Raw genomic sequence first — 18,706 nt, 5'->3', positions numbered from 1 at the left:
GCATTTAGAACTTTATTCTCGTCTGTTCCCCGCATCCTGGAAGTGGGTTGATGAAGCTTCGTAGGCCTATTCGGATTCTAGGCAGAAGAACACTATTAAGATACAATCTTCGAAATTTCTTCGACTTCGCCAACAACCATCCACATCCGATGACATTACTAGTCTTCGGACTGTTAGTAATTAAACTGACAAGCAACTGGATGATGCTACTTTGTCGGTTTTGGAGAAAGGTATGAACTTTCGTCCTACACCAGGGAACCTGCCTACTATTGATTTTATTAGCGCTGTTGAGCAGGCCGTTGTTCGCTTTCCTGAAGATGTGTCACAGGAAATTAGACAGGAAGTTTTCATCATCTTCGTCGTACACCGCCACCGCAGAGTAACATTTCTTCCAGTGAAAGGATGGCCATTATCTGCCGGCCGCGGTGGTCTAGCGGTTCTGGCGCTGCAGTCCGGAACCGCGGGACTGCTACGGTCGCAGGTTCGAATCCTGCCTCGGGCATGGGTGTGTGTGATGTCCTTAGGTTAGTTAGGTTTAAGTAGTTCTAAGTTCTAGGGGACTTATGACCTAAGATGTTGAGTCCCATAGTGCTCAGAGCCATTTGAACCATTTTTTTGATGGCCATCCGATCATTAAGGGAAGATAAGGATCTTTTAGTTCCTCCTGCTGGTAAAGGTAGTGCCACTGTTCTCTAACATGGAAATAAATAGTTTCCGGATCCATGTCCACTTAATGTATTTTCTTCCGCTACATGTGAGGAATGTCTCCTGAAAGTCTGACCATATCATTTTATTACACTTTGTATGTTCTGTTCCGGTATGATAGTTTGCTTACTACATCATATTTCATTAACAGTAGTCAGGTCGCGTTGTTTTCAATTCATCGTTCAAATGTCATACAAAATGGAATATTTTTAGCGAATCAGTACGAGAGTCACATCTTGCTATGCACTCACAGGTTAAATAAATAACGTGATAGCAGCTTTTCACACTTACCCAGTATATCTGACTGCGGCAACCACTTGGACACTTTTAAGTTCTCTGGCTTCCCCGGGAGGTCTTCGGTTTCCCACTTCCACAGAACTCTCTGCTTGAGCTGGGAGAAGGTTGTCAGAAAAGCCGCCCGCTTCTCGTCAGGCATTTGAGAGCTTTTGATGTTGGACCCCAGGCTGAACAATATCGCACCATCCGTTGCACTATCAAGAAATTCTTGTAAATTCTGAAAATTAAACGTTATTTACTTCAGATGTTTTGTTATATAATATCTAGAGTGTAAGCATTTAGTCATTCAGTAACATCTAAGGTTTAATTATTTTGTAATTAGTTACATGCATACCACATAGCATTGTCTTAAGGGAACCAATAAGTGAAACTCCGTCGTAATACGGATTTTTTTTTTTTAATTATGTTAAGTTATACTCCAGTTCTCCCAGAACGAGAATGTGTATGATTATTGTATGTTTGACTTATACTGATAGGAAAGAGAGAGCATTTTCTAAACTACGGTACCCTCCCTTCTGTCACGTAAGCTGTTTTTCTCCCGGGTGCAGCATACTATCTCTCTCTTTACTCTATTTATTGTTTGACAACTGCTCTTAAAGTTGTCACCGTAGTGCTACACAAGAATGGGTGACAGTTGAACACCAAATAATCGTTCTGTTTATGTTTTACTCATCGTAAGGGTTTGAAGGAGATGCTTGATTTCTAGAAGTAGTCTTACTGTGTTTATACTCATGTTTTATCTCTATAGATCGAAAATATGCGAAGTATAATATGCAGAAACAGTAACAGTTTAGAAGAAATGAAAAAAACTGTTTGGACAATCTTCTTTCACAGAACTGCTAAAAATGACAAACTCTGACATTCTCGTTGTCCAAAGGAGCCTGAGATACAGAGCAAGTATCAGACAATTGGTACAACTGGCGATGTACAGTACATGGACACAATCACGTTTTATCAATGTCAATAGCAAAGTGTTATAAAACTTATCTCTTGGGACGTAGCTAGCTAAATGTTACTTGCTAAATGCATCTATGCGTAAATTCAAAATTTCAATGAAAGCTTCACTAAACTTGCGTGAAATACTTTCCTAAAACAATATTTGTGGGCTTCGAAACCCTAAAAACTGGTGTCATGGATGCAGCGTTGTTTCTAAATGACGGGTCGGCCAGTAGGCTGAAACTTTTCAGTAACATCGGCATCGAACATGGAGAGAAAGTAAAGAAAGCACTTCTGTCAATTGACCTGCTGAAGGTCAGCTCCCTACGCATGAAAAAAGATGTCAGAATTCAAAGAGGGCCTGCAGACATAAGCTGGAGGATGCAGTAACCCGCAACGATGACAGCTATGGATCTAGTGAGCTACAACGTTTTATGTAGGTTGAACATATCGTCTCAAAAAATTAAACGTATTTTCCTAAAAGTAAAAAATTTTTAGCTTCATGTACATTTTTTTTCTGAAGTTACTACGCCTCCTTAAGTGAAACGTGGTACAGATATTTATTACATCACTTTCATTGAATTGTACTATAACTACAGCAATCCAGTGACACGTATGACAAAAATTTCAATGTAATTTCTTTTTAAATGCCGATGTTAAGGTCACTTACTTTTCTGTGAATTTCTGCTGTAATAATGATGCTACTATCGTGTAAGTAATATACTTTGAGGAAGATGTGACAGCTTACGACCTTTCTAATTTGCTTTGATTTGAATAAGCAGTTTTTGAGAAATGTACTAACGATGGTACTGTCAACCATAGAAAATACACTCACGGCGGGGTTCCCGTAAATAGGAGAGGTGTGTAACTAATTCGGAACAAAACAGAATGTCATACGATTAGAATATTACAAGAAACAACTTTAGCTGACCATCTCGTTTATCTAGCAACACTTCTAACATGTACTGAAAGTCACCAAAAACCAAATCTTGGACAAAATCTTGTGCTTTCGGCAAATTATATGCTCAGAAGATTTGCTGAGTAAAGAAACATCTTATCGAGACTTCTCGTAAACTGTTCATCCTTGTATTGGAAGACATATTCAGATCAACAGAATGGATTAACAGAGGAACAAAAATCAGTGGCTCATATCTAAATCAGTGGCTCATATCTGAACCATCTGCTCTTTGCCGATGATATTCTTCTCGTAAGTGAATATTTGAAAGGACTACAGAATACAATACTAGAACTAAATCTTATCTCCGCAGAGGCTGGATTGGAATTGAACAACAGTAAAACAAAAATTCTGTGCCCAGAAAAGTAACCACTTTTAATAGGAAACCAGTGTACAAAAACTGGTGATGAATACATCTGTTTTTGACGCAAGATTAAACTGTGGAGAAACAATCAATACGGAAATTCCTCGCGAAACAGGGACTCGACAGCATTATGGAAGATTCAGCCAGATAAGCAGGTATTCCCAAATAACTTGAAGGCTAAAGTTTGTATCATGTCCGTATTGTCAGTTATAACCAACGCTCTGGAAACTGTGATTCCGATAAATGGAAGAGCTCGTAAACCAATCCGCACACAACAAGCTACAGAGCGCCAGATACTAGGAATCAGCCTCAGGGATAGGATTCTGTCACAGGACATTAGAGGGAGAACAGAAGTAATAGATGTACTATAGAGAATTACAGGACTGACGTAACAGTGGGTCGGACACATATCTCAAAAAGGTCACAGCAGATGGACCGCTATAAATATCCACTGGAAACCATGGCACCGCAAGACAGTCACTGGAAGACTCCAGAAGAGATGGCTTGATGACGTGCAGTTGGTGGCAGGAACACGGTGGTATTAGATGGCGCAAAATCGAAGACAATGGAAATATATGGAGGAGCCCTACATCCAGCAGTGGACTGAAATCTGCCAACAAATGCTTATGGTTTTTAGACTGCAGTCTTCTTGGTGTCAGCTAAACACACACGTATGTTGCGTTCGAAGAATCACTATCATTACTGCCAATTGAAGTTGACATGGACGAAGATTAAATGGTAATTTACTGTTTTGAAAAACGACCACCCCTCTACGAAATTTCATCACAGCAGAGATTGATGATAGAGAGAAAATATGACAGTGCACTTTGCAGAAAATATCCGTTTGTACGCCTTTCTCAAAGAGGGAAATGAATGAACGAGAATCAAAACACGTCACCCTACGGACACATATTTCCGAATAATGTAATATATAATTAGTCCCTTTTGGTGTAACGAATGATCAGCACATTAAAAAGATAGCGACACATAGTAATAATGACGTCATGGAACCAAGTAAGGAGTTTTATGTTTAGAACAGCGAAGACAACGATTGGATGGGTGACAAAAGAAGTAAACAGTGGGGAAAAATGGCTTAGAGTACTTTTGCTAATCTTAATTGACTTTTCAAAACGAACATTCAAATGTAAATTACCGAAAAGAAAAAAAAAATGTGTATGGTACCAGCCCGGCTTACGGCAATGATATGTGGATTTTCAATAAGAAAGCGATTCACAAACCACGGATTAATGAGGAAGTAATGAAAGGGTGCATTTTGAGATTTGTTATTTGTTATGAAAGGAACAAAAACAAACGGCTCGTTCAACAGACTTGTCTGGATCACGTAATTACGTTTGCAAGGAAAATCCAAATGGAGCTGGAGCGAACATGTTGCCAGTGGAATCGGTACTAGACAGACTGAGGGACTTTTTTGTTTATTTTCTAGAGACATGAAAAACCTGAGATGGTAGATGATGTTGGAAATCATGCACTCACAGTATAAATGTACAGAGTCCAGTCACATTAATGTGACAACCACATATGTACAATAGCAACCCACGAACGGCAGGAGACAGTGGAAGGCGTATAAAGGGTGTCGAGGAGACGCGGGGAACAGTGCAGTCACTCTTGTAAATCGGAAACAGAGAAATTTATCTTACGTCCAAGAGGCGATGGATTCCGGACCAACAGTGGAGGCATTTCTGAAACGGATCATGGCTTCATGCACATGGTTAAAATATCCCTTGCACGACAGAATGGCGCTTTCCAGCACCGGCGCCGACGCAATTGCGGTGAACCACAGGCCGTAGATGGCAGTGGTTGCAGAGATTGATACGGGCGAATAGACGTGCAACTGTTGGGCAACTAATAGCCCAGACGAAACAAGGAGCGAGTAACAGTGCCACCTTAATGACCGTTTAACGAATGTTGGTATGCATGGGCCTCCATAGCAGGCGCCTGTATCATGCACCCATGCTGACTGTTATTTATCAGTGACGAAGGCTGAAATTTGCACTCCAATATAGTAACTGGACTTCCACTGAGTGGCGACATGTGGAATTTTCAGATGTACCACGTCTTATGCTCCTTCAGCGTGAAACGTCCGAGAGGAAACACCCTGTAACAAGTGTCGAAAGGGTGCAGGCCGGAGATGGAAGCGTTATGGTTTGGGGAATGTTTTCATGGCATTCCGTGGGACGATCTTGTCATTCTGGAAGACACATTGGATCGAAACAAATATGTATCTATCATTATGGACCATGTCCACCCGCACACGGATTTTGTTTCCCGCCGGCACAGTGGCATCTACCGTAGGACAATGCAATATGTCACCCGGCTTGCAGTGTACGCGTGTGGTTTCAAGAGCACCAGAATGAGTTTAGCGCACTCCCCTGCTCACCAAACCTCCCGAATGTAAACCCCATCGAGAATCTGTGGGACCATCTCGAGCCTGTTGTTCGTGCCATGGACCCACAACCGAGAAACCTAGCGCTGCCGACCAAGGCGCTGAAGTCGGCGTGGGTCAACATCCACGTAGGTACCTTCTACTTCATTCTCATTCCTGTATGTCTTGCAGCAGTCCGAGCGGCAGAAGGTGGTTATTCAGGCTTTTTACAGGTGGTCATATTAAAGTGACTGGACAGAGCGTACCACTTAAGATGCTATACATGGAAGATTCTAGACGAGGCCTTTGTCCTCCGATTGATGTCGTATAACTGATGATGATTATAATCCAGCTTCAATGTTATAAAAGCTGAATATTGTGTTATTCGTATGCAAATGTGTCTGGCCGGCCGAAGTGGCCGTGCGGTTAAAGGCGCTGCAGTCTGGAACCGCAAGACCGCTACGGTCGCAGGTTCGAATCCTGCTTCGGGCATGGATGTTTGTGATGTCCTTAGGTTAGTTAGGTTTAACTAGTTCTAAGTTCTAGGGGACTAATGACCTCAGCAGTTGAGTCCCATAGTGCTCAGAGCCATTTTTTTTGCAAATGTGTCTAATTTTTCTGGATCCATTTTCTTTTCCAGGGATTTATTGCGTCATTGTTATATCTGGCAGTTAAGGTTTTTGTGATTAACGTTAACCAGTTATCTTGCCTTATAAAGACGGGCGATCAGTCTTCGATTTATGACTTAGAATATGTATTGTTGTTATTACTATTGTTATTATTACTATTATTATTATCATTGTTATTATTTGCTTATGGTCCAAGCTGGGTCTCGCAGTGCCGTTATATTCATTGTCCTTATCTTCCATACGGCTCTCATTCTCTCAGTGGGAGCTGTTTTTCGTTTTTAAGAACTTAGTACTACTACTCGACTGTTTACGTTTTGACTTGAACACATTATTCTCTACTAGTTCCCAAACTTCTACCTGTGATCACTTGAGGTCCTCTTTAGGTTGTTAGATACATAGTATATTCTTTAATTTTCCTATACAGGGTGTTACAAAAAGGTACGGCCAAACTTTCAGGAAACATTCCTCACACACAAAGAAAGAAAATATGTTATGTGGACATGTGTCCGGAAACGCTTACTTTCCATGAGCTCATCTTATTACTTCTCTTTAAATCACATTAACCATGGAATGGAAACACACAGCAACAGAACGTACCAACGTGTCTTCAAACACTTTGTTACAGGAAGTGTTCAAAATGTCCTCCGTTAGCGAGGATACATGCATCCACCCTCCGTCGCACGGAATCCCTGATGCACTGATGCAGCCCTGGAGAATGGCGTATTGAATCACAGCCGTCGACAATACGAGCACGAAGAGTCTCTACATTTGGTACCGGGGTTGCGTAGACAAGAGCTTTCAAATGCCCCCATGAATGAAAGACAAGAGGGTTGAGGTCAGGAGAGCGTGGAGGCCATGGAATTGGCCTGCCTCTACCAATCCATCGGTCACCGAATCTGTTATTGAGAAGCGTACGAACACTTCGACAGAAATGTGCAGGAGCTCCATCGTGCATGAACCACATGTTGTGTCGTACTTGTAAAGGCACATGTTCTAGCAGCACAGGTAGAGTATCCCGTATGAAATCATGAGCGTACGTACTGACGAAACTAAAATGAGCTCTAACATGGAAATTAAGCGTTTCCGGACACATGTCCACATAACATATTTTCTTTATTTGTGTGTGAGGATTGTTTCCTGAAAGTTTGGCCGTACCTTTTTGTAACACCCTGTATAAGTCACAACATTGTGTGTAAGACTCATTTTTTGGCGTCTTTGAATTTGCCCATAAAATTTTAATACTTGTTTTGTAATGTCTACAAACAGGTCTAATAATTTATCTTTTGAAACTTCCTGGCAGTTTAAAACTGTGTGCCCGACCGAGACTCGAACTCGGGACCTTTGTCTTTCGCGGGCAAGTGCTCTACCATCCGAGCTAGTTTGGAAGGTAGGAGACGAGATACTGGCAGAAGAAAGCTGTGAGTACCGGGCGTGAGTCGTGCTTCGGTAGCTCAGATGGTAGAGCACTTGCCCGCGAAAGGCAAAGGTCCCGAGTTCGAGTCTCGGTCGGGCACACAGTTTTAATCTGCCAGGAAGTTTCATATCAGCGCACACTCCGCTGCAGAGTGACAATCTCATTCTGGAAACATCCCCCAGGCTGTGACTAAGCCATGTCTCCGCTATATCCTTTCTTTCAGGAGTGCTAGTTCTGCAAGGTTCGCAGGAGAGCTTCTGTAAAGTTTGGAAGGTAGGAGACGAGATACTGGCAGAAGTAAAGCTGTGAGTACCGGGCGTGAATCGTGCTTCGGTAGCTCAGATGGTAGAGCACTTGCCCGCGAAAGGCAAAGGTCCCGAGTTCGAGTCTCGGTCGGGCACACAGTTTTAATCTGCCAGGAAGTTTCATATCAGCGAACACTCCGCTGCAGAGTGAAAATCTCATTCTGAAATTTATCTTTTGTTTTACGGGATTCCAGTCTATCTGTCCCCCGTTTCTGCTGGACCACGAGCTTTCCTCCTAATCCTTCGTTTATCCTTCAGGGTGTTTTCGATATCGCCTTTTCTGTTGAGGATTTAAGTTATTCTCGCAAACTGAGCTTAAAAACTGATGTAATCTCTTTGTGATCCGTGTGTGTGCTTATATCGATTCCGTCCGCTCGCTGAACGTCTCTGGTTCATGTTTGTTGGCGGGGGGTTTCGTCGTTTCCTACAGGGGAGCAGACTTGCTGCTCTTTTCAAGGCGTTCAATTACACATGCGGCCGTCTGCTGTATGTTGTCTCGCTGGCTGTTCTTCATGTTGACAGGGGTCTCTCGATGAACACGGAGCTCGACCGCCGTGTTGTGGTTGGCGATTGTCCATCGTGAAGAGCGTACCTACGCCGTTTGAAGAACCAGTACTTCCCTTTACCTTCGTGGTTTCAAGTTGGGTCTACTTAGTCAGCATAATTTCTTCCTGATTAGAGAAGTGAAAGGATTGCTCGAATTAAATTTTCTGGAATTTTAAAATTTTCTAAAATGCTTTTCGATTGGTGGTTGTTACAAAATATTATTACGAATAGCATTTTGAATGCCCCTGGGGCAAGCTCTTAATTGTTGTGACATTTGAGCTCTGCTAAAAACTGAAATTATAAGAAAGATATAAAATGTTTATCTGGTGCACCCAACGCATTAGAATTTCCATATTTAGGCTCCCTATCCTTTCACTCTGTGTGTGTATACATGCACTTTATGTTGCAGATGTCACGCATTCTGCTGTACACTCTTTTGAATTTCCGGAACCGAACTTTCTGTGCTATCTTTCCTTTCCCCATTAGTTCTGTGGTCTCACTGAAATACTTGAAGTGTCTATCCCTTTTGATTGCGAGCAATTCGTGTTTAGCTTGGATATTTTACATAAGAAATTTTAATTTTATCTGGAAGTAGTTCGTCGTTGTTGTGAATCTATCGAAATTCAGACGTGTAACTGCTTTTCATTGGGTTCAGCGAAAGTATAAGTTGTTTGACGATATACTACGTTTGACTTGAAACAACACTTGTGTGAAAAACTTGCTACTTATCGACAGCACTTGACACCTTCTTCAGAAAGTTTGTGCTTACATCCAAACCTCCAGATGTCAGAAGCTCAGATAGGTACCAAACGTTGTACGTCGATAGAGTATCAACCAAAACACCGATTTAGTTCATACTATGTGCTGTTGTCCAGCATAACAGGTGTAAACGGGAATTAAAAGTAACACCACGACTACGGAGCAAAAGAAAACCGCAACTGTGCGCAGTTAACACGTATAGCTTCCGTGTGGAAGTTGGAAGAGCCTTAGATTTTCCTGAGTTAAAATACCAATGATGAAAAGTTTTTTACTGTATTGTGCACGATAGTGTTATATGAGTCTATTAATACGCCCGCACGTGTGAAACAGTTGTTTCTATATTCTACTGTTCCGATTGTTTGTGTTTAGTCTATGAAATCACAAGTGCACTAACTCCTTCATCACGAGTCGTGCCTGTTCTGTCGCACATGTCCGACAGAACACCACACCTATCTATACAAATGTACTCTATATGTTTGCTACTTTCAACTAACTAAGCGAAAGCAGACTGGAAAAGGATCATTGCTACAAACTCCGAAAAGTCCTTTTACATGTCAGGAAAATGTTCTCCGATATAACAGTTTCATGCGTTAACAGTAAAAAGAAAATAAATTGCCATCTTTGGGATTTGAACACAGAGCCTATGGTACGACGACCTCTTGTAAGACCAACTCACGCACGCGAAATCTACAACACAATCATTCACAGATATGCTTTTCCTATATGCTTAGTTCTGGTGTTACTTTTAATTACCATCTAAGCATGTTCAATTGGACGACAGCACATAGCACGAACTAGATCGCTATTTTGGTTAATACTCTATCGACATACAACGTTTGGTACTGATCTGAGGGTCTCACATCTGGAGGTTTCGGTGTTAGAACCTCCATTGGTCTTATATCATTGTGCAAATTTAATTAATCGAAACACAGCCCTGGTGACTGTTTCGGAGAAAGCTCTTCCTCTAAAATAATGACTTACCTCCACAGAGCGCTGTGTAACGCATGCCTAGACAGCAGCGTATCTGGTTGACGACTGCGACGTGGCCAGAAAAGAGTAAATGGCCGGCGGGCGTCCTGCGCCGAAGTCACTTGGAAAGTTGTCTCCCAGTTGCGGCAGCCTAAGCTGAAGCCCTCGTCTTTAGAAAAGAAGTACTTTTCTGAAAAACAGGGCCTCAACGTCTGGCTCAGAAGTGGTGTAGCGATTCTCCGCTTTGCAAGGTAGCCATTTACAGTCTGGGCTACTGTGCGTGACCGACATATTGCGCTCGTAATGGCTTTTGCATGATCCGGAGGGCACTGGCAACTATAAATGATGAGCGACTAATGTTGGGAACTGAACCAGTTACGTCACGAATGGCGAAACAGAGTCAGTCTTCTGCTTATGTTTTCGCTTCGTCAAAGCTATCCTATATATTAGACGACTAACCTTACAGAAACCTTATAAGCAGTACGACAGTTGATGATTTCGTACAGGGGTGGTTCGCTTTTCGTAGATATCGGATGATGACCACAAAATATTCTCTTCCTCTCCACATGGAGTTTACATAAGTCACCATGCAAACGTAATTTTTTCAGTGGAACCCGAGATCTGCGTAATAGCTCAAAACTAGTAATTATTTGCCAAAAAAAATGCAATCTACGATGGTGAGACAAGGAGAACTTGCACTGTACCTATCACACATCATTATGTCAACGCTAATTACAACTACGACATATGTGGCAGGCCAGTCGACAACACAGTTTTGTAGGGCAAGCCACGAACCAGTGGTTCGTGCTGCCACGGAGGTCCCCGCCAGGGAAACTTCACGTACCTGGTTCCCAACAGACTTTGAGCGAACATTTTGACTGTACGGAACGGTGAAATCGTGTAGCAGGAGATAACAGTGATATCATTCAATGACATTTCGAGCGAACTGCCGGTTGCCAGTAACTCGCTGTCACAAGTTTTCGACGCAGAGTCTTCTGGCCCTTTTCACGTGTGTAGCGACGAAAATATACTGAAATTTCTTATTTTAAGGCTCCGCTGGAGCAAGCGTTCCGTAACTAAATGTTACTGCGCATGCGTTGCTTGGATGTTCGTTCTTCTGCAGAAACTCTGTGCGCTGCTCCGAACTCACGAGGTGGAGGAGTGGGGGGGGGGGGGGGGGAGTGAGAGATCCGTGTTTAACGTCCCTTCGACAACGAAGTTGTTAGAGTCGGAGCACAAGATCGGATTGGGGAATGATGGAGAAGGAAATCGGCCGTCCACTTTCCAAGGAAGTATCCCGGCATTTTCCTTAAACGATTTAGTGAAGTCACGGAGAACGTAAATCAGGATGACCGCACGCGAGTTTGAACCGCCTTCCTCCCAAATGCATGCCCGAACTTCCCATCCCCGTGGTGAAAGTTCGTCTCATCGCTATTAGATCGAACGTCTTTAGACGGTAAAATTACAGAAAGGCAATGGCGCTGACTTCACAGGGCACAAAGCTTTTATATTACAGGATCCCGCACAGTATTTAACTGAAAACCTCCGCCACTATTTATAAGGGCCTCAGACAACCGCAATTGCATTGATACTGTAATAATAAAGTATGACCCACAATTTTTGTTTCATTGTATGCCATCATATGACCATCAGAAATACGATTTTAGTTGACAATGGGTTGCTGAGTTTAGTGTCTATGCCGCTGATGCTCCACGATGCACACCTCAACAGTGAGAATCCTTTCCCCTATTGTGATTTGCCGAACTCACATCGAATATTATAAAGATCCGCCTTGTGCCATCTAAATCTTCTTTGACCGATTCCAGATGCGCCGAGTTTTGTGATGAACGACTAAAGATCACTTTTAACTTATGTTTTTCTTTTAGTCTGCCCGTTTACACGGAAACTTTACATTCGATATAGCAGAATTTTTTCCTCGAAAATATGCGAAGTACTCAGAAAACTACGCGCGAAAATATTGTGGCAGGAAATTACTGGTTTCCACACTTCGTCTGAAATTTCGAGGAATAACTTGTACTCCGTGAAAGTTTAAAAACACTCAACAGTTATCTCGCTTTATAAATTCATAAACGAAACAGTCTAGGGCACGCTTTTAATTTTACTGTAATTACATGTTTCGACTGAATTAGATCATCGTCAGTTCTCAAGCCGAAACCAGTGTTACAGTTAACTGAAAAACTTGATTTCGATTTCTGAGAATCTTGTGGGTTGGATGTTCGTGGTCTATGTCACATTTTCGTCTCTTACGTATCGTCATGAACCATGTTAGGCATCTTCAAACGTGCTGCTGGTTCCTCAGTCTTGCCGACTGACGTTGCGGATGGCCCAGTGTGGCATAAGCACTGTCGAACAGGGTCATGATAGAAATTTACACGTGTCGACTGAGATAATCCTTGTCCGAGATAAAACTTGATTATCGACTTGTCGTCTGCCAAAGATAAAACTTGAGTCTGTCAAAAATAAATCTTATTTATCGGGTGTGTAGAGCTACTATCCATATACCATTACGTTTTATGAATGTCTCTTTTCTGTCGTAATTGTAGATAACATTTTGATTTCGGAAAACTTAGCGTCATGACTTTTTAACTGAAGTGCATAATCTGCTACGATTAGTTTCTCTACTTCTCCTTGTGGGCAAAGACTTATATTTCCTTCAGAGGTGCACTCACGCTGCTCTTTGTTGTTGCAATCCAGACAGGTGGGGCGTTTATCCTTTACAGATTTGAGGACTTGAGATATTTTCTTTCTTGGTCCGCAAAGCAGTCTAATGTTACATTTCTCTAAAAGCGTAGGGATCTGACCAGTAAATGGCCCTATCTTTTGACTGAATTTACTTAAAACGTTAAATTTTTTGCTCTACCAAGAGACGGTAGACCATAATACACGATATCAATTTCAAATCGAAACCTCTACCTGTTCCTAAGAAAGAGAGGTCTTAATAGACGAATAGACAGACGGACAAAAACGATATAAAAGTATTTATTAACTGACATAATTACGATTAAGCAATTTAGGATATTCCTTTACTTGTCCTGAGAAACTTTGCTTGTCAAATTTCATGATAACTGGTAAACGGGAAATATCCTATTGATTTTGATGAGTGAGTTTTCCAGTATCGAAATACGGGGGCTTTTCGGAAAATGACGTCAGATCGGTCTCGGAATGGAAACCATAATGAAAATCAAAAATGTTTTTGCTACACGTGATCCCTACACGTCCGAACTACTTCTCCTAGTAGTCGTCGTTCCGACTTATGCGTTTGTTGTAGCGTTGTACCAACTTTAAAATACCCCCGTCATAGAAGGCAGTCGCCTGTGCTTTCTGCCACTTCTCTGCGCTGGTCTGCAGTTCGTTGCTTGTGCCGAAATATTGTTTTCGTAGCCAGCAGTTCATGGGAGCAGAGATGAACATCAGTGGGAGGCAAGTCCGGGCAGCATGGTGGGTGATCCAAAAATTCACATCGAAAATGGTGCAGGGGCGTCCTCATTGCCCCAATAGTGTGCGGCTGAGAGTTGTCCCTCAAGAAGGAAATGCACAACAGGTATGTCATATGGGGTTGCATGAAATCAGGCGAAAACTCGTAGCGGGCACCCATACTTGGCAAGGGACACTACTAGGCATCTTTACGTGCTCACTGTGTGCTCAAAACTGAAGTGAGCGACGAGATGTGATCGACAGACATACTGGCGACACTGTCCAACACACCTGTGCAAAGGTTCATTGGCTTTTTACTGCCGTTTCCATTTCGCGACCTAACGGACGTTACTTTCCGAATAGCCCTCGATGAGACACAAATAGCCCTCTCTTTTGATTTCATTGACTCAGAACTATAAACGTTTCACACCGTCAAATAACTGTAGACGTCAGTATCTAACATACATTTGAACTTGATATCTGAAAAAAAGGGTCTTAAAAGTGGAAAAGGGATATAGAGGGACAGACAGACAGACAGACATCAAAGTGATCGTTCTTAATAACTGGGGCACTGTCAGTTACCCCTTATTTGCAGGTAAGAGCGCATTTAATATCTTTTTTTCTTTTTTTGGTCATCAGTCTACTGACTGGTTTGATGTGGCCCACCACGAATTCCTTTCCTGTGCTAACCTCTTCATCTCAGAGTAGCACTTGCAACCTACGTCCTCAATTATTTGCTTGACATATTCCAATCTCTGTCTTCCTCTACAGTTTCTGCCCTCTACAGCTCCCTCTAGTACCATAGAAGTCATTCCCTCATGTCTTAGCAGATGTCCTATCATCCTGTCCCTTCTCCTTATCAGTGTTTTCCACATATTCCTTTCCTCTCCGATTCTGCATAGAACCTCCTCATTCCTTACCTTATCAGTCCACCTAATTTTCAACATTCGTCTGTAGCACCACATCTCAAATGCTTCGATTCTCTTCTGTTCCGGTTTTCCCACAGTCCATGTTTCACTACCAAACAATGCTGTACTCCAGACGTACATTCTCAGAAATTTCTTCCTCAAATTAAGGCCGGTATTTGATATTAGTAGACTTCTCTTGGCCAGAAATGCCTTTTTTGCCATAGCGAGTCTGCTTTTGATGTCCTCCTTGCTCCGTCCGTCATTGGTTATTTTACTGCCTAGGTAGCAGAATTCCTTAACTTCATTGACTTCGTGACCATCAATCCTGATGTTAAGTTTCTCGCTGTTCCCATTTCTACTACTTCTCATTGCCTTCGTCTTTCTCCGATTTACTCTCAAACAATACTGTGTACTCATTAGACTGTTCATTCCGCCTAGCAGATCATTTAATTCTTCTTCACTTTCACTCAGGATAGCAATGTCATCAGCGAATCGTATCATTGATATCCTTTCACCTTGTATTTTAATTCCACTCCTGAACCTTTCTTTTATTTCCACCATTGCTTTCTCGATGTATAGATTGAAGAGTAGGGGCGAAAGGCTACAGCCTTGTCTTACACCCTTCTTAATACGAGCACTTCGTTCTTGATCGTCCAGTCTTATTATTCCCTCTTGGTTGTTGTACATATTGTATATGACCCGTCTCTCCCTATAGCTTAACCCTACTTTTTTGATAATCTCGAACAGCTTGCACCATTTTATATTGTCGAACGCTTTTTCCAGGTCGACAAATCCTATGAAAGCGTCTTGATTTTTCTTTAGCCTTGCTTCCATTATTTGCCGTAACGTCAGAATTGCCTCTCTCGTCCCTTTACGTTTCCTAAAGCCAAACTGATCGTCACCTAGCGCATTCTCAATTTTCTTTTCCATTCTTCTGTATATTACTCTTGTAAGCAGCTTCGATGCGTGAGCTGTTAAACTGATTGTGCGATAATTCTCGCACCTGTCAGCTCTTGCCGTCTTCGAAATTGTGTGGATGATGCTTTTCCGAAAGTCAGATGGTATATCGCCAGGCTCATATATTCTACACACCAACGTGAATAGTCGTTTTGTTGCCACTTCCCCCAATGATTTTAGAAATTCTGATGGAATGTTATCTATCCCTTCTACCTTATTTGACCGTAAGTCCTCCACGGCTCTTTTAAATTCCGATTCTAATACTGGATCCCCTATCTCTTCTAAATCGACTCCTGCTTCTTCTTCTATCACATCAGACAAATCTTCACTCTCATAGAGGCTTTCAATGTTTTCTTTCCACCTATCTGCTCTCTCCTCTGCATTTAACAGTGGAATTCCCGTTGCACTCTTAATGTTACCACCGCTGGTTTTAATGTCAGCAAAGGTTGTTTGACTTTTCTGTATGTTAAGTCTGTCCTTCCGACAATCATATCTTTTTCGATGTCTTCACATTTTTCCTGCAGCCATTTCGTCTTAGCTTCCCTGCATTTCCTATTTATTTCATTCCTCAGTGACTTGTATTTCTGTATTCCTGATTTTCCCGGAACATGTTTGTACTTCCTCCTTTCATCAATCAGCTGAAGTATTTCTTCTGTTACCCATGGTTTCTTCGCAGCTACCTTCTTTGTACCTATGTTTTCCTTCCCAACTTCTGTGATGGCCCTTTTTAGAGATGTCCGTTCCTCTTCAACTGTACTGCTTACTGCGCTATTCCTTATTGCTGTATCTATAGCGTTAGAGAACTTCAAACGTATCTCGTCATTCCTTAGTACTTCCGTATCCCACTTCTTTGCGTATTGATTCTTCCTGACTAACGTCTTGAACTTCAGCCTACTCTTAATCACTAGTATATTGTGATCTGAGTCTATATCTGCTCCTGGGTACACCTTACAATCCAGTATCTAATTTCGGAATCTCTGTTTGACCATGATGTAATTTAATTGAAATCTTCCTGTATCTCTCGGCCTTTTCCAAGTATACCTCCTCCTCTTGTGATTCTTGAACAGGGTATTCGCTGTTACTAGCTGAAACTTGTTACAGAACTCAATTAGTCTTTCTCCTCTTTCATTCCTTGTCCCAAGCCCATATTCTCCTGTAACCGTTTCTTCTACTCCTTCCCCTACAACTGCATTCCAGTCGCCCATGACTATTAGATTTTCGTCCCCCTTTACATACTGCATTACCCTTTCAATATCCTCATACACTTTCTCTATCTGTTCATCTTCAGCTTGCGACGTCGGCATGTATACTTGAACTATCGTTGTCGGTGTTGGTCTGCTGTCGATTCTGATTAGAACAACCCGGTCACTGAACTGTTCACAGTAACACACTCTCTGCCCTACCTTCCTATTCATAACGAATCCTACACCTGTTATACCATTTTCTGCTGCTGTTGATATTACCCGATACTCATCTGTCCAGAAATCCTTGTCTTCCTTCCACTTCACTTCACTGACCCCTACTATATCTACATTCAGCCTTTGCATTTCCCTTTTCAGATTTTCTAGTTTTCCTACCACGTTCAAGCTTCTGACATTCTACGCCCCGACTCGTGGAACGTTATCCTTTCGTAGATTATTCAGTCTTTTTCTCATGGTAACCTCCCCCTTGGCAGTCCCCTCCTGGAGATCCGAATGGGGGACTATTCCGGAATCTCTTGCCAATGGAGAGATCATCATGATACTTCTTTAATTACAGGCCACATATCCTGTGGATACACGTTACGTGCCTTTAATGCAGTAGTTTCCATTGCCTTCTGCATCCTCATGTCGTTGATAATTGCTGATTCTTCCGCCTTTAGGGGCAATTTCCCACCCCTAGGACAAGCGAGTGCCCTGAACCTCTATCCGCTCCTCCGCCCTCTTTGACAAGTCCGTTGGCAGAATGAGGCTGACTTCTTATGCCGGAAGTCTTCGGCCGCCATTGCTGATTATTTATCAAAAATTAGGCAGTGGCGGGGATCGAACCCGGGACCGAAGACGTTTTGATTATGAATCAAAGACGCTACAGACCACGGGTTAGTCCTAATTTCTTCTACAGTTTTGCTGTTTCATATACATGAAGCGAATCTCACAGCGCTCAGCTCTGCAGTACGTACTGAGTAAGGAGAGAGCGGTAGATTTCCATGTTGCCTAGCAGAAGCGCTCGCCCACCTGAAGAAATACCTAGGGAAAGTACACTTATTCAAGAGCGACTCAACTGATTATTATCAATAAATATTTGCTAACAAAAGTTACCCTCTGGCAAACAAACATTAGGAGGAGTCCACGGATCATAAATATTGTGTTTTGGCAACTTTATAATGCCAGGAAAAGTTGATATTATTAAATAAATTAATAACTTAGGCATAGCCGAAGATGTACGATCTTATACGAACTATACGGACTGTACGCTCAAGTTACAGACTGTGTGCCATAGTCGTTAGTTGTCGATAGGATGCCTTTCGATCTAGTCATGCGGCAGACCACGCTCTAGTACTGTTAACAGTTAGCTTATAAGCAATGTGAACGAGTTCACTTTACGGTGTTTCTTAAATAAACGCACCATAAGGGCGTCCTGTGTAGAAATTATTTGCGCAAACAAAACTTCTTCTCGTTACGTAAACCATAGACAGTAGTATTACACTTTCAGAAACCGACAGCGCTGCTACGGCTCTGTAAGGAAACATAAAACCACGAGAGCATCTCCACATAAGAGGTAGGAAGAATTTTTACGCGGCGGCCCACTAGGTCATTTCAAGGACGGACTGCCTTAATTATTGCAAAACTCCGGTGGGAAAGCGCGGCCATTAATGCTGTGTGTCCGTAATACTACCACCTATCGACTTTCCGGCTAAAGTGAGACATTTCTAGAGGTGTAGTACGAGTGTGTGGCTCTTGTAGTACGGAATCATAAGCATAAAAATTTTTGATGTTTACTTCGAGTGAAGTCAGCAATGATGGTGTCTGGATTGTGGAGCCCTCAACTGCGCGGTTATCAGCGCCCGTACAAATTCCCGACCTTTCCTCAGTCCAATCTTGCCACTTGCATGAAGGATGATGAAATGATGAGGACAACACAAACACTCAGTCATCTCGAGGCAAG

The 18,706-nt window shown here is 42.3% G+C and overlaps 1 protein-coding gene across 1 annotated transcript in view; it reads right to left on the bottom strand.

Moving 5' to 3' along the window:
• LOC126101376 (UDP-glycosyltransferase UGT5-like) overlaps positions 1-18,706 on the bottom strand; it is a 40,267-nt gene that overhangs the window by 10,191 nt on the left and 11,370 nt on the right. Inside the window, exon 3 of the mRNA XM_049912043.1 lies at positions 997-1,219. Coding sequence (XP_049768000.1) covers positions 997-1,219 — 223 coding nt within the window. The remainder of the gene's footprint in view (positions 1-996; positions 1,220-18,706) is intronic.

Source organism: Schistocerca cancellata, chromosome 9 (genome assembly GCF_023864275.1).
Source record: "Schistocerca cancellata isolate TAMUIC-IGC-003103 chromosome 9, iqSchCanc2.1, whole genome shotgun sequence".
Classification (NCBI taxonomy): domain Eukaryota; kingdom Metazoa; phylum Arthropoda; class Insecta; order Orthoptera; family Acrididae; genus Schistocerca; species Schistocerca cancellata.
This window is presented reverse-complemented; position numbering and strand designations above follow the sequence as displayed.